Source organism: Cibotium barometz, chromosome 66 (assembly GCF_041138505.1).
Source record: "Cibotium barometz isolate CiBa-2024 chromosome 66, ASM4113850v1, whole genome shotgun sequence".
In the NCBI taxonomy this organism is placed as follows: domain Eukaryota; kingdom Viridiplantae; phylum Streptophyta; class Polypodiopsida; order Cyatheales; family Cibotiaceae; genus Cibotium; species Cibotium barometz.
The window spans coordinates 976393-988942 of NC_141111.1; the positions used below are offsets into that span (position 1 = coordinate 976393).

At 39.0% G+C, this 12550-nt stretch overlaps 1 protein-coding gene across 1 annotated transcript; it reads right to left on the reverse strand.

Moving 5' to 3' along the window:
• Positions 1 to 9155: 9155 nt before the first annotated feature.
• Positions 9156 to 10799, reverse strand: LOC147602652 (extradiol ring-cleavage dioxygenase-like). The gene is made up of 3 exons (XM_086797694.1): positions 10328 to 10799; positions 9677 to 10044; positions 9156 to 9500 (listed from the first exon to the last, which is right to left on the reverse strand). The coding sequence occupies exons 1-3, from the start codon at positions 10544 to 10546 to the stop codon at positions 9308 to 9310; spliced, it is 780 nt and encodes a 259-aa protein (XP_086653820.1). The 5' UTR covers positions 10547 to 10799; the 3' UTR covers positions 9156 to 9307.
• Positions 10800 to 12550: the final 1751 nt, after the last annotated feature.

Sequence of the window (12550 nt, forward strand, 5' to 3'; positions counted from 1 at the left end):
TGGGTTGATACCCATACATAAGCATGAACGGACTAAAACCAATAACCATATGTTTAAAACTGTTAAATAGGCAAATTCTATCATTGAAAGATATTACTCAAAGTAATTTCCTCGTTGTAAACCATTCGGAATAAAGTAGGAAAACATGGCATTATAACAGTAGGAACCAAGTATCCATCGATGACCCGACGTACCCACATCTGCTCATGGAATTATCAGCATCCCGAGTTACCCATATCAAAGAGTCTCATCAACGTCTCAATGAGTCACATATGTCCATCCATAAACCATTAGGTTAATTGTATAAATCACCTAAAGTACAAAACTAGAGAAAGAAATGCCAACAAAGAAAAAATCCAAATTTCCTTAATCCGAACACAACAAGATAAACTCATTGAACTCTAAAGAAAGAGATTTCAACAAGTGAGAATGCCGATGAGATTACACTCATCAATACATGCAGGCTATAGACAAAAGAAGTTTATGTAGAGAATGCCCACACAATAACTTTAAATGAATTCAAAAAATGAGATTGTCTTTGAATGTTGAGGTCAACATGCTAAGTGATGTAAGCAAAGCAACAATTTTGAGCCCAAATTATCCCATAAGAATATATATGTGAGGGATCTCTAGCGTCCCATACCACCATGATACCACCCATACATACCTTACCAATTTGAAACTCCCTAGTATGCCGTCTAGGAAATATGAATAAAATCTTATATAAAAGAAATAAGATGGTCTTATCCCAGACTTTCACATACTAAAACCTGTCTCTATATTCTTGAGACCACATCAAGGAATATTTCTTTCCGAGTACATCATTAGAAAAGAATTTTGAATTATTGGCATCTTTCTAATGATAACTACCCCCAATAAACACACTAAAGCTATGGTAGAAAAATAACTCACCTAGATACATAAGCAACTAGGTATCCAAGTTAGAATATATACAAGAGTACAAGCAATGTACTCCAAAATTATGTGCAAAAAACGAAGGCAAATGCTATCCTCAAAGCACATGAAATTATCCAAAAGAACAAAAGATCCTTATAAAACCATGGATAAAAGCATAGAAGCTCCTCAAATCCATGAAAACCATAGTTAATCATAACAATCAATGCATGCTATCTAATGGTCATTAATCATGCCAAAAGACTAAACAATGGTAAAAAATCATAAAAACATCGTTTAGAATTAATTCAATGCGAGGTACAATTGTATTAATAATATGCGAATAACCCACATCTATCTAATGTCAGCACGAGAAAACGTACTTCAACATTAAATAACCCTTGAAAATATTAAATTCTCGAGAAAAAAAATATTATGATTTTTTTCTAATTTTTTCTAATTTTATAGGGCCTCAAAATACGATAATTTTGAATTCCACCAAACCTATCTTATGGCATTCCAAACCTATATTTTTTCAAAAAATGTTTAGCAAATAGATTTGCCAAAATACCATTGATATTTTTAAAATACCAATTTTTAATATTTTTAAAAATAATTTCTAAAATATTTATTTTTTTATAAATCCCATCGTTTATAAATTTTCAATTTCGCCCGACAATTCTCAAATCCAATGAAAATTTATAATTTTTATGGATTTTCTAATTTTATGGACCAAAAATATATTTTTAAAGGAATTTGAATGGTCACAGGTGTCCAAATGGACACACCACATGCCAAACAACAGCCCCACATTTTTTAGAAATTTAAAATAACCTTTGTCTAATTTTTCACTAATTTTTAAGATTTTTTTAAAAATTTTAATATACCCCGAACGCATTTAGAATACGAACGATCAAAAAAATTCGAAATTCCAACGGTCTTCCCGGAATACGGAAAGCCAGCAATTTCGGGAAAATGAAAAGAAAAAAAATCGGAATGTGAAAGGTCAAAAGTTTCCGGAATCCGAAAGGTCAAAAGATTTTCTGAAATTCGGAAAACCAAAAGGTTTCCCGAAAATGCGAAAAGCCAAGAGATTCCAAGAAAAAAAATTTAGTGAAAAAAGAAAATTTTTCAGATAACCCAATCTCTTTTTCTCTTTTTTTTCAAGCTTTTTTGAGAAACATTAAAAAGCTTTTTAAATTAAAAAAATCCTTTTTTAATATAAATTAAAAAACTTATAAGCTTTGGTTTTAAGCTTATTATAAAGACAACGATTTATGGAGGAGTGGCGATTTTTTGGCCCCCCCTCCCCCCCGTGTTGCAATTTCCAAAAGAGAGAGAGGAGAGCCTCTCTCTCCTCTCTCCTTCTTCTTCAAGTCATCCTTCTCTCTCTCTACCCCTTCCTTCTCTGTTAATTGAGAGGAAGATTAACTTTTAATTAACTATTGCTTAATCATAATTAAAAATTAATTATGATTAATAGTTAATAAAGCTGTGCCTATTAAGAGGCCTTCATACGCACAAGAGAGAAAATAGAATAAGAACTTGGATTTGAGAGGCGAAGAGGATCCCACACACATAGGAGAGCATTCCATGCATCAACATGCTGCCCCCTACTGCATTTCAGTAAAAAATCGGCATAAATTTGATAACATACCCGTGGAAAAACCCCCCAAAAATGTATTAAAAAATATATTTTTAACCATAAAAATGCTCAAAATTTTTCTTAAAAAATAGAAAAAATTTCCTAAAAATTATAGGAAATCGGGGAATTCATTCTACCAAAAATATCCATAGTAAAATATGTGGTATTTTGGTAAAAATTTCCATTAATGCTTATTTTAAACCATAAAAATAAGAAAAAATAGCATTAAACTCACGAAATTTCCCTGCAACGTTGATTTATCCATTGAATAGAAGAAACACGCGTTCCAACCGCCATATCGATGATCCACATGCAAATCATCAACACAAATCAATAAAATAATATTTTTATTTAGTAAATATTAAAATTTACTTCAAAAAATATAAAAATTACAATAAAAAAGAAAAAATAACAACAATTAACTAGAGATTGCTCTGATACCACTATTAAAACCCTAAGATCTCTCTAGATAATTGCTATGCATAAACATGCATAAATCAGGCATAAACTCATCCACCCCACCCCTGAGCCCCCAAGGGATGCACACATGAATTATAATGAAGTACATCATACCTTTACCTTGATGTCCCATACCATCAAGAGGTATAACTCCAATCCATCAGCATGTAGCTATAGTGTGAAATAGTAGGTGAGTAGTTATGATCCTGTACACATAAGAGAACATAACATAACCTAGCCTCAAGATAACATCAAGAGACCATAGCCTAAGCCCGAGTGTGCCCCATGCCCCTATTATATAGGAGAGCCCTCAAGTGACTCTTGACTCTCCATCTCCCATGTGTGACCCTTGGATGCCTGACCCTAATCTTAACCCTTAAGGTTAGTCCTAACCCATGCTCCACTAGAGCTTGTTCCCATGCTCCCATGCTCACAAGCCTAATGTGGATTAGCCTCCTAGTATATGCACACATAATGTGCATATAACACTCCTTCAGTACCAATATGGTATATTGCTCGCCCTTTCTGGTCATCATCTCCTAATGGGCCTCTTCCATCATGCTTGCCTCCTCCCTACCATTCATACTCACCTTTCCCATCCATTCATCCTCGCATCCTTCCATCATGCTTTCCTCCTGCCCACCATTCATACTCGCCTTTCCCATCCATTCATCCTGGCAACTTTTTCTTTCATACTCCACCTCTAACAATTTCATGCTCTCACAAGTGCACTTGACCCCTTACATAATAATCCATGTTTTTGTCTTGGTCTCCCCTCCTTCATCATTCTTTCTCACCTAACCACCCATGTTATGTTTGCCCCCAACCTATTGCTCGCCCCTTCCCAACACCTTTTGCTTGCCTCTTAACTGGTCGCCTTCTCAAGACCCTTTGCTTTCCTCTAGCGACTATAACACTTAGCTATCATTATAGGCTCAGGGGTTAAGACAAACTACCTGCTATTAATGCTCATTTTGGAAACTATGATGAGGAATCCCCAAATTTTGGTTGATGTAATATGGTCAATTTGATGTAAAGGCTTTCTTGTGGAAAGGCCCAAAAATTTATCGATGATGTAAGGTCTTCAATTTGATGATTTTCTCAACATTTGAGAAAAGCCCAAATTCTTGATGGGGTAGAAGTTGTAATTAGACCAACTTTACACTTATTAAGTTATTCCCAAGCTTCATTGGTTGTATGTCAGAATACTCACGTGTCATAACATCCAGCCCAATTGGAATCACTGAATGTTATGACACATGAGTGTCATAACATCCAACCTAATCGGAATCACTGAAAGCATGTTGTTGAATATCACCCCCCCTTATTATAGAATAGACCAAGGGATTGAGTGCACTGTAAGAATTGGAATACTCTCTTGGAAATCTACCAATGCTTACTTCCAGGATTGTGCATAAACCTACTCAATTGGGAGACCCCAAAACTGTCTGGCCTCGTATTACACAGATAGATGAGGCACCCAACAACTTGCTGATAAAGTGATGCATCAAATGGTTCACCTACATCTGGGAGACTAAGCCTAGCACCTGTGTCCATTGGTGTAGCAACATGCTTACAGTCTTTAAGATCAAACTGTGTAAGCAACCTTTATATGCACTTGCCTGAGACTTGGCTGCAATACCATCATCACGTTGTATAAACTATATGCTCAAATAATAATGTAACAAGCCTAAATCTACCATTTCAAATGACATATAACTCAACCTTGAAGGCTAAAATCTTCTCCTCGTTAGGGTTTATGAGCAGCATGTCATCAACATATGAAATGATGACCAAAAAACAATCCTTACTCCTCTTTACATAAAGGGTACTCTCGGATGGACTCTTGCCAAAATTATTTGCAACCAAGTATCTATTTATCTTCTCATATCATGCTCTGGGAGCCTGCTTACGCCATATGAAGCTTTTTTTAACCTGCATTCTTTAGACTCGTGTCCCTTCTCAACAAAAACTCAAGGCTGAGATACACATATCTCCTCATGCAAATCACCATTCAAGAAGGCAGTCTCGATATCCAATTGATGTACATTCCGACCATGATGTGCTGCCACACACTTGATCATAGTCATACGAGACGTTGGTGCAAAGGTCTCATCATAATCTATGCCCTTCTCTTGAGCATAACGCTTTCCAAATAAGCCTTGCCTTGTAGAGCGATCATTAATGATACCATCAGCTTTATGCTTAAGCTTATAAATCCACTTTGTACAAATTGCCTTTTTACCATAAGTTAAATGTGCTAAATACCAAGTGTTATTTTTGAGGATTGAGTCGTACTCATTCTACATGGCCTGCATCTAATGATCATTTTCCTGTGTTATTTTTTAGGATTGAGTCATACTTATCTTGCATGGCATACATCCAATGATCATTTTCATGTGCTTACTCAAAGGAAACAGGTTCCTCTTCATTACATATACTAGAAATGAGAGTTTGAACCATAGAAAAATAAGATACATGATGAGAACTAACACGTGTTCTGCTAGATAAAGGAGTAGCTAATTTGATGTCCCGCAATGTCTGCACCAGCCATTTTGGCATACTCTTGGACATTTATATGGCTGCCCTTTCCCCATCCACTGTATCATCCACAATTACCTCATCAATAGGCTAATTTATGGGCTGAAGTTTAAGTTGGTTTTTTGCTAGTATGGATTGACTTGCAGCACCTTTGATGAGCATTCAATTGCTCCATATATAGTTGCCCGGCATTATTCTAAGTAGGAGTGTATCGAAGATATCTTGTGAGCATATAGTTTTCTAATTTTTGCATAAAATCATGGGCTGAACTGAGTTCTGAACAAAGACATCTCTACTCACCAAAATTCACTTTCTGTTCGGACGGTAAAGTCTATACCCTTTGCTTTCTGTCCGCATGAGAGTCTATACCCTTTGCTTTTTGAGTTGTATCCCACAAAAATACATTTACCACCTTATCATCTAGTTTATTGCGTTGTTACTTAGGCATAGGAGTATAAGCAAGATAACCAAAAACACATCAATGAGCCATAGAGGGCTTCTTGCCGATCTACGCTTCATAAGGAGTAATTGTATGCAAGGTCTTGGTGGGGCATTTGTTTAGCAAATAAATGGCACACATTATTGTCTCCAACCAAAAAATATGAGCCAAATCATGGCATTTAACCATACAATGTGTCATCTCCACTATAAGAGATCTCTTCTTCCTCTCAGTCACAACATTTTGTAGTAGGTGTATAAGGCACTGCACATTGATGTTTTATGCCTCTTTCTTCTACATATACATGAAAATCCTTTGACATATACTCCCTCCCCCCTCGATATGTACGAAGGGTGCTAATTTTATATGTAGACACATTTTCAGCCATAGAAACAAAGTGTATGAAGCATGCAAAAACCTTTGACTTTGCTTTCAATGGATACACCCAGGTGTGTTTAGAGTAGTTATCAATATATCAAGCTAAAATGCACCCCATGATAACAAATTTCATTGCATGGGTGTTCATATTTGAGAAGTCATCTCTAGATTTAAATAAAGATTGCATCGAGCTTACAACTAAAGAATAGATAGCTAGAGTGCCAATGGATACGGATATAACATCACGACCACAAACAGCTAAAACTGTAAATAGAAGAGAATGCTTGCTTCTTCGAGACTGAGCACATTGCATACCCCAAAACCGTCCGACAAGAAAAGCTTGGAGAACTAAAAGACTTCCTTGGGGAGCTGGAGCATCTAGAGAAGCACAAAGATAAAGAGGAAGATTCAGATAGCTCTGAGGAAGAGGAAGGAGAAGAGGACAATGACAAAAATGAGAAGAAGAAAGATGCAAAGAGCTGGAAGAGAACAAGGACAAAAATGAGAAGAAGAAAGATGCAAAGAGCTGGAAGAGAACAAGGACAAAAATGGCAAAGGATCAAGGGACCACAAGTCCGAGGCAGAGCTAGATAAGGACCCCAAGCAGGACAAAGAGAAAGCGAAAGACTCCCAAGACCAAAAAGAAAAGAAACAATAGCCACAAAAAGGCCAAGGTCAACAGCAATCTAATAGGCCTACACAAGAAATGCACAAGCCTAGAGAACACATAGAGCAACCTACATAGCAATCGAAGGAAGGGAAACAACCTATGCAAATGTAAAATTGATTTCCTAGATCCACCATCTCCCATAGGGCGATAAAGCAAGCACCAAAGCCACTACATTACCAAGACCAAAGAACATTCAGAATATACCCAAAATATCCAAAGCATTTTCGAACGACTGTAAGATCCATGGCAAGAGCTTGTAATCCCATGACACACTCTATTATTAGAACATGAGAAAAGCACAAGAGAAGAAAGTTCAAACGAAAAAGGAAAACAACTTAGACACTCAAATGTAAACCTTCTCCAAAAAAGAAAGATCCTCAAGTACAATAACTTCATTTATACCTGCTAAAAGAATACCTAGAGTCAAGATGGCAATAGTGAAACATGAGAGGACTCGGTACCACACACCAATCAAGGAGAACTTTTTCACCAAAAGCACCATGGAAAACTAGCCATGCTTGGAGGCTCATTTGGTTTGCCAAAGACCCTCAGTACAAGAATACTTACCGCAAGACACCAACCCAACAAAGATACAGTAAAGATAGATCAGCACCACATGCCAATCAAAAGGATCTATTCATGGCAAAAGTACTTCAAGTGGCGAGCAACAAATTCCTTTTTCATCAACTTTCTAAAGCCACCCTCTCAAGCACCAAGGTGAATCCATGACCGAATAATGGATGCCCGAGGTGATGAGCATGTTCATGGGCAAGCACAAAGATTCTAAAGACCTACTAAAGACCTACATATCCAAACCAGATGCAAGATCCTCCCCACATTGGATACCTACCTTGAAGGATTCAACAAAGTAAAAGAGCTCTTGGGAGTGACACATTTTTTATGAAAATAGTGTAAAAATTAGCGTTCGATTTTACCATCAACCCAACTTTGAGGCAGATATACAACTATTATGAGTACATCCAGTACCTACCATCCCATCATCAAAGGATGGAGTGTTTTATGACATAATTTTTTCAATGTAGCACATCGAAGATTTTCTAGCCCCTTTTTTTGTAAATCCTCTACTTTGACATGACACCATCAAGAACTTCTCTCTTACATCACTCTCGTCATACAATAATACTTCCAAGGACAGAAGCTAAACTAGACACAGAAGCTGCTACTCATTTTTCACACTTTTTGAGAGATTTCATATTGCATATAACCAAGAGCCCACCTTTGTAATGAAAGTCAACCATATAAGGCTTGTATATGTAAAGAGAACATGTTTTGGATACCACATAGGTGGGCACGACTGAACAAAGCCCACATGTATATAAGTGACTTATGAGAATATGAAAGACCAATTCTAATAGTATAATTTACCATTGAGCTCAAGCTAGGAGCTCCTTAATTCTTACTTGTCTTGATCTCTTCTTATTTCTTGCATGCTTCCATGTTTAGGTACATTCTTGGCTATGGAGTTTTGTAGAGCTTGCTTGCTTGCATGTATATTAGTGAGTGTGTGTGTGCACATGAGGTGAGCTTGCTTGTTTGATTCTTGTTTGCGAATAGCTAGGTGTAGAGTGTGAGTGGGAGATTAAAAGAGAGAGAGATGGAGAGAGAACTTGCTAGCTTCTCCCTCTTGTGTGATCGGATTACAAAGGTCCAAGCATCGGATCGATACAGCTTGAGGGCTTGAGCACCCTTAAGGTTTCCATTCTCGCGAGCAATGCATTGTCACGACTCTAATCGGGTTTGTACTCCTTGGTTTGACATGCTTATTGAGAGACTACAACTTCTCTACACATAGTACTTTTCTCCAACTCTATTATTTTTAGTTTGAGTTTGAGTTTAATAATATAAAAACATGTGCAAGCCCTCTTGTGCACATGAGCATCATCATCGTGACTATTGGAGCACTTATCACCACCAACACCATGGAGTTCTACAAGCTGTTGTACAACTAATCATGATGCTGTTGTGTGACCAAACCCTAACCCTACACGAGTGAGCTGGAGCATACGGAAGAGCTGTTTGAATTGTTCTCTGCCTAAATCCCAACTTGCTATACACATTTCTAATAAAATACTTGAGCACCCCTGGTTAGAATGAGATACGCGTATTAAGAAAATTGTGTAGATTGCAATGACTATGGAAGCCTAGGTGCGTTACATTTCAATGTACAACCTACAACATTGAAGTAAGGGCAACCTTGCTAGGCTTTTTCTTTAAAAGAAACCAAGCATCTTTATTTAGAGAGGAAGCAGGCATTATATGCTCACATAGCAGGCTTGAAATCAAAGCAAGCCATAGACAGTGATGAATGGGCCCAGCTTGTGTGTATCCTTTGGGCCTTTGCATCATCCCCAGCTGCCCCAAGGGCCACAAGCAGAGGGTAAAAGTGCTCAGGTGATGGATGCACTTTTCTCGCATTGGGAGCCTTCTTTTCAAACTCAATCACATCTTCAAACCTACAGAAACCATGGCCAGGATAAACAGAATTAGTTTTTCTCTTAAGGCAAGCACAGGCAATTCAAAGCAGTAACTCAGCAGAGCAAGGTCTTTCATGTAGCAAAGCCAAGCAGACACATAATAACAAAGCTGATTTTCTGCACATGGCAAAAGAGAAGATACTGAAGATGATCACCTGCCATTGATTAGGGAATCATTCAGCCAGTCATCAAAAGAAGACGCCCAAGCAGGAGTTGCGTTATCAGAAGATATACTGCTAAGGTTGTGGGTGGCACTCCCAGAAGCCATAATCAGCACTCCTTCATTTCTGAGGCTTGCCAAAGCCCTTCCCAGCTTGTAGTGGTGATGACCATCCTTGTAGGGCTGGACAGACAGTTGACATACAGGAATATCGCAACCTGGGTACATGAGAAACAGTGGCACCCAAGCACCATGGTCTAGCCCCCTCTTTGCATCCTCTTGCACCAGATTGAAACCTGCAACTTGAAGGAGGTCTTTCACTTGCCTTGCGAGCTTGGGAGCCCCTGGAGCATTGTATTGGAGCTGAGAGAGAAATGCATCACATGTAAGCACCCCTGCTGTTGTGCAGAGATATTTGGATCCTAATCCTAGAAGACTAGCAAAAACATATCGAACCAGCCACCAGCCAGACTTTTTGATACATCAATGGACTAGCAACAAGCACTACAGCATAGCTTCCCAAACCCTGATACAAGCAGAACTTTCTTGAAACTTAATTAATAACCCTCAAACGGCACCAGAAATACAATAATGATGATTTATGTGAAACATGGTTCCGATGAATGTGAGAGAAGCAGTTGCCTACCTTGTAGAGGTCGGGTGGGAAGCCATAAAAGTCGTGGATGGTAGTGTTGTGAGCGGTGCTGCTAACGGCCGGGTGAGTAGTGTTCCAGTGGGCGGACACCGCCAGGATGGCCTTGGGCTTCTCCGGCATGTGTTCTCGCCAGCGCCGCAGGAAGTCCCTGGCCGCGATGTCCTCCAGGGGTAGCATCGGCGACCCGTGCGATATGTAGACCGGATCCATGATAAATATGTGCGTGAGAGAGAGAGAGAGAGAGAGAGAGTGTGTGTGTGTGTGTGTGTGTGTGAGAGAGAGAGAGAGAGAGAGAGAGAGAGCGTGTTGGTGTTGGTGCGGCAAAGCTTCGGCAGGCAGCAACGGAATGGGTGCAGCGAGAATGGGAGAGGAGCGGTGGATCGAGCGGCCTATCTATACAGAGCCCCATACGACGACGACGTCAAGCCTACCTTTGTTGAAAAAGTGGCATTGGTTTGGGTTTGGTGTTTGATGGTATTTGAATGGGCAAAAATAAGTTTGACCAAAACACCACATGGCACACCCCCCAAAGAAACAAACTAATCAATCAGGAAAAATTCAACAAAACAAACACCCACTTGATGAGAAAATTAGTAGAAATTTCCCACGGATAGAATGGATCTGTTCATTGCTCCACATCTCTAAGGTGAAATTCAACAAAACAGACACACTTCTTGATAAGAAAATTGCTAGAAATTTCCTATGCATAGATTTCGTTGATGGATCTTTTTCTTTGCCCTATCTAGATCATCCACTAGCTAGTAGGTGTAGGAGATATAAATGATAAAGACAATTAAATTCCTTGACACACCTTGATAATAAAGGCTTTTGACATTAGGTGTTTACAAAGGTGAGAATCCCAAAAAAAAAAATTTTGTAATAGAACCTTCCAAGCCTAAGGTTGCAAAATGTGACTCTACCCTTCACTAGGGCCACTTGCCTGATGGGTGCCAACACAAGTGCCAATACAACCAACCGCAACACGTAGCTTCGAGTGCATCCAAATGGTTGTTTATACACACATGTGATCACATTATGACATGAATGTTAAAGTTTATGAAAATACCCACCCCATCCTCGCACACATGCCCCCCAGCAACCCCCCCTCACACAATCTTACTTGGCTCTCCATGCTCCCCTGCATGTGTACGTGTGTGTGGGTGGGTGGCTAGGTGTGTGTGTGGGTGGGTGGGTGGGTGTGTGGGTGGGCTATGTGTGTGGGTGGGTCGGTGGGTGGGTGGGTGGGTGTGTGTGTGTGTGTGTGTGGTTTCTACATGGAGTATGGAGCATGGAGGTAAGAGAGAAAGTTGCACATCTGAGCCTTCCTGTCCCCCCTCCTTTCTTCATCGTCACATGATGATCCTTCAGGATGGGCTCTCCACACGAGAGAGAGAGAGAGAGAGAGAGAGAGAGAGACGTGCTATGAGGACATCATCATGTAGCACTAAGAGATCAAGAGATAGACGCGCCTTACTATAAAAACGGATTTGAAAGAATTTGTGCTAAAATTAGTACAATAGCAAAAACCATAAAAAGTAAAATTTAAAGCCTTATAAAATATTCATAGCCTAATGTAGAAACATGAAGCCCAATTTAATAAATTTAGTCCCTAAAAAAAGCATAACCAATCACCAGGTTGTGAAGCTCTCATTTACTCAAGATTTAAATAATGCAAAAACTACATATCACACAACAGAATCCATAAATTACCAATGCATCACATACATACATGTCATCTCATGAAGCCTCAGTTCTCAGTCTTACCAATGTGCAATATCATAAAAAGCATAGAAAACAATAATATTCTTTGAGAGGCAGCTACATATTAATTTCAACATGTACATGAAGGGTCTTAGAGGAGCTAAACCCACCTAACCACATGCTAACAATTTTCACTTTTAGTCTTGTTGGATATGCCCAAAAGACGTCGTTACATAATGTCCACCCTTTAACTGAACGAGGACGCCCGGATGCTAGTGTGCCATCCCAGTGAACTGGTATTGTGGGTGACCCCACATTAATTACTAGTTACCTAGTGTTATTGGTATAGCTTGAGACCATGCTTGATGGGTGTATGTTGTTGAGGTGTAACAAGTAGTGCCATGCTTGATGACTGTCAAAGTGAAACAAGTGGACTATGCTAGTCAACTGCACACGATTGAAGTGTAACAAATGGTTTATGCAATTGATATGCCATGCTAATTGAAGTGTAAC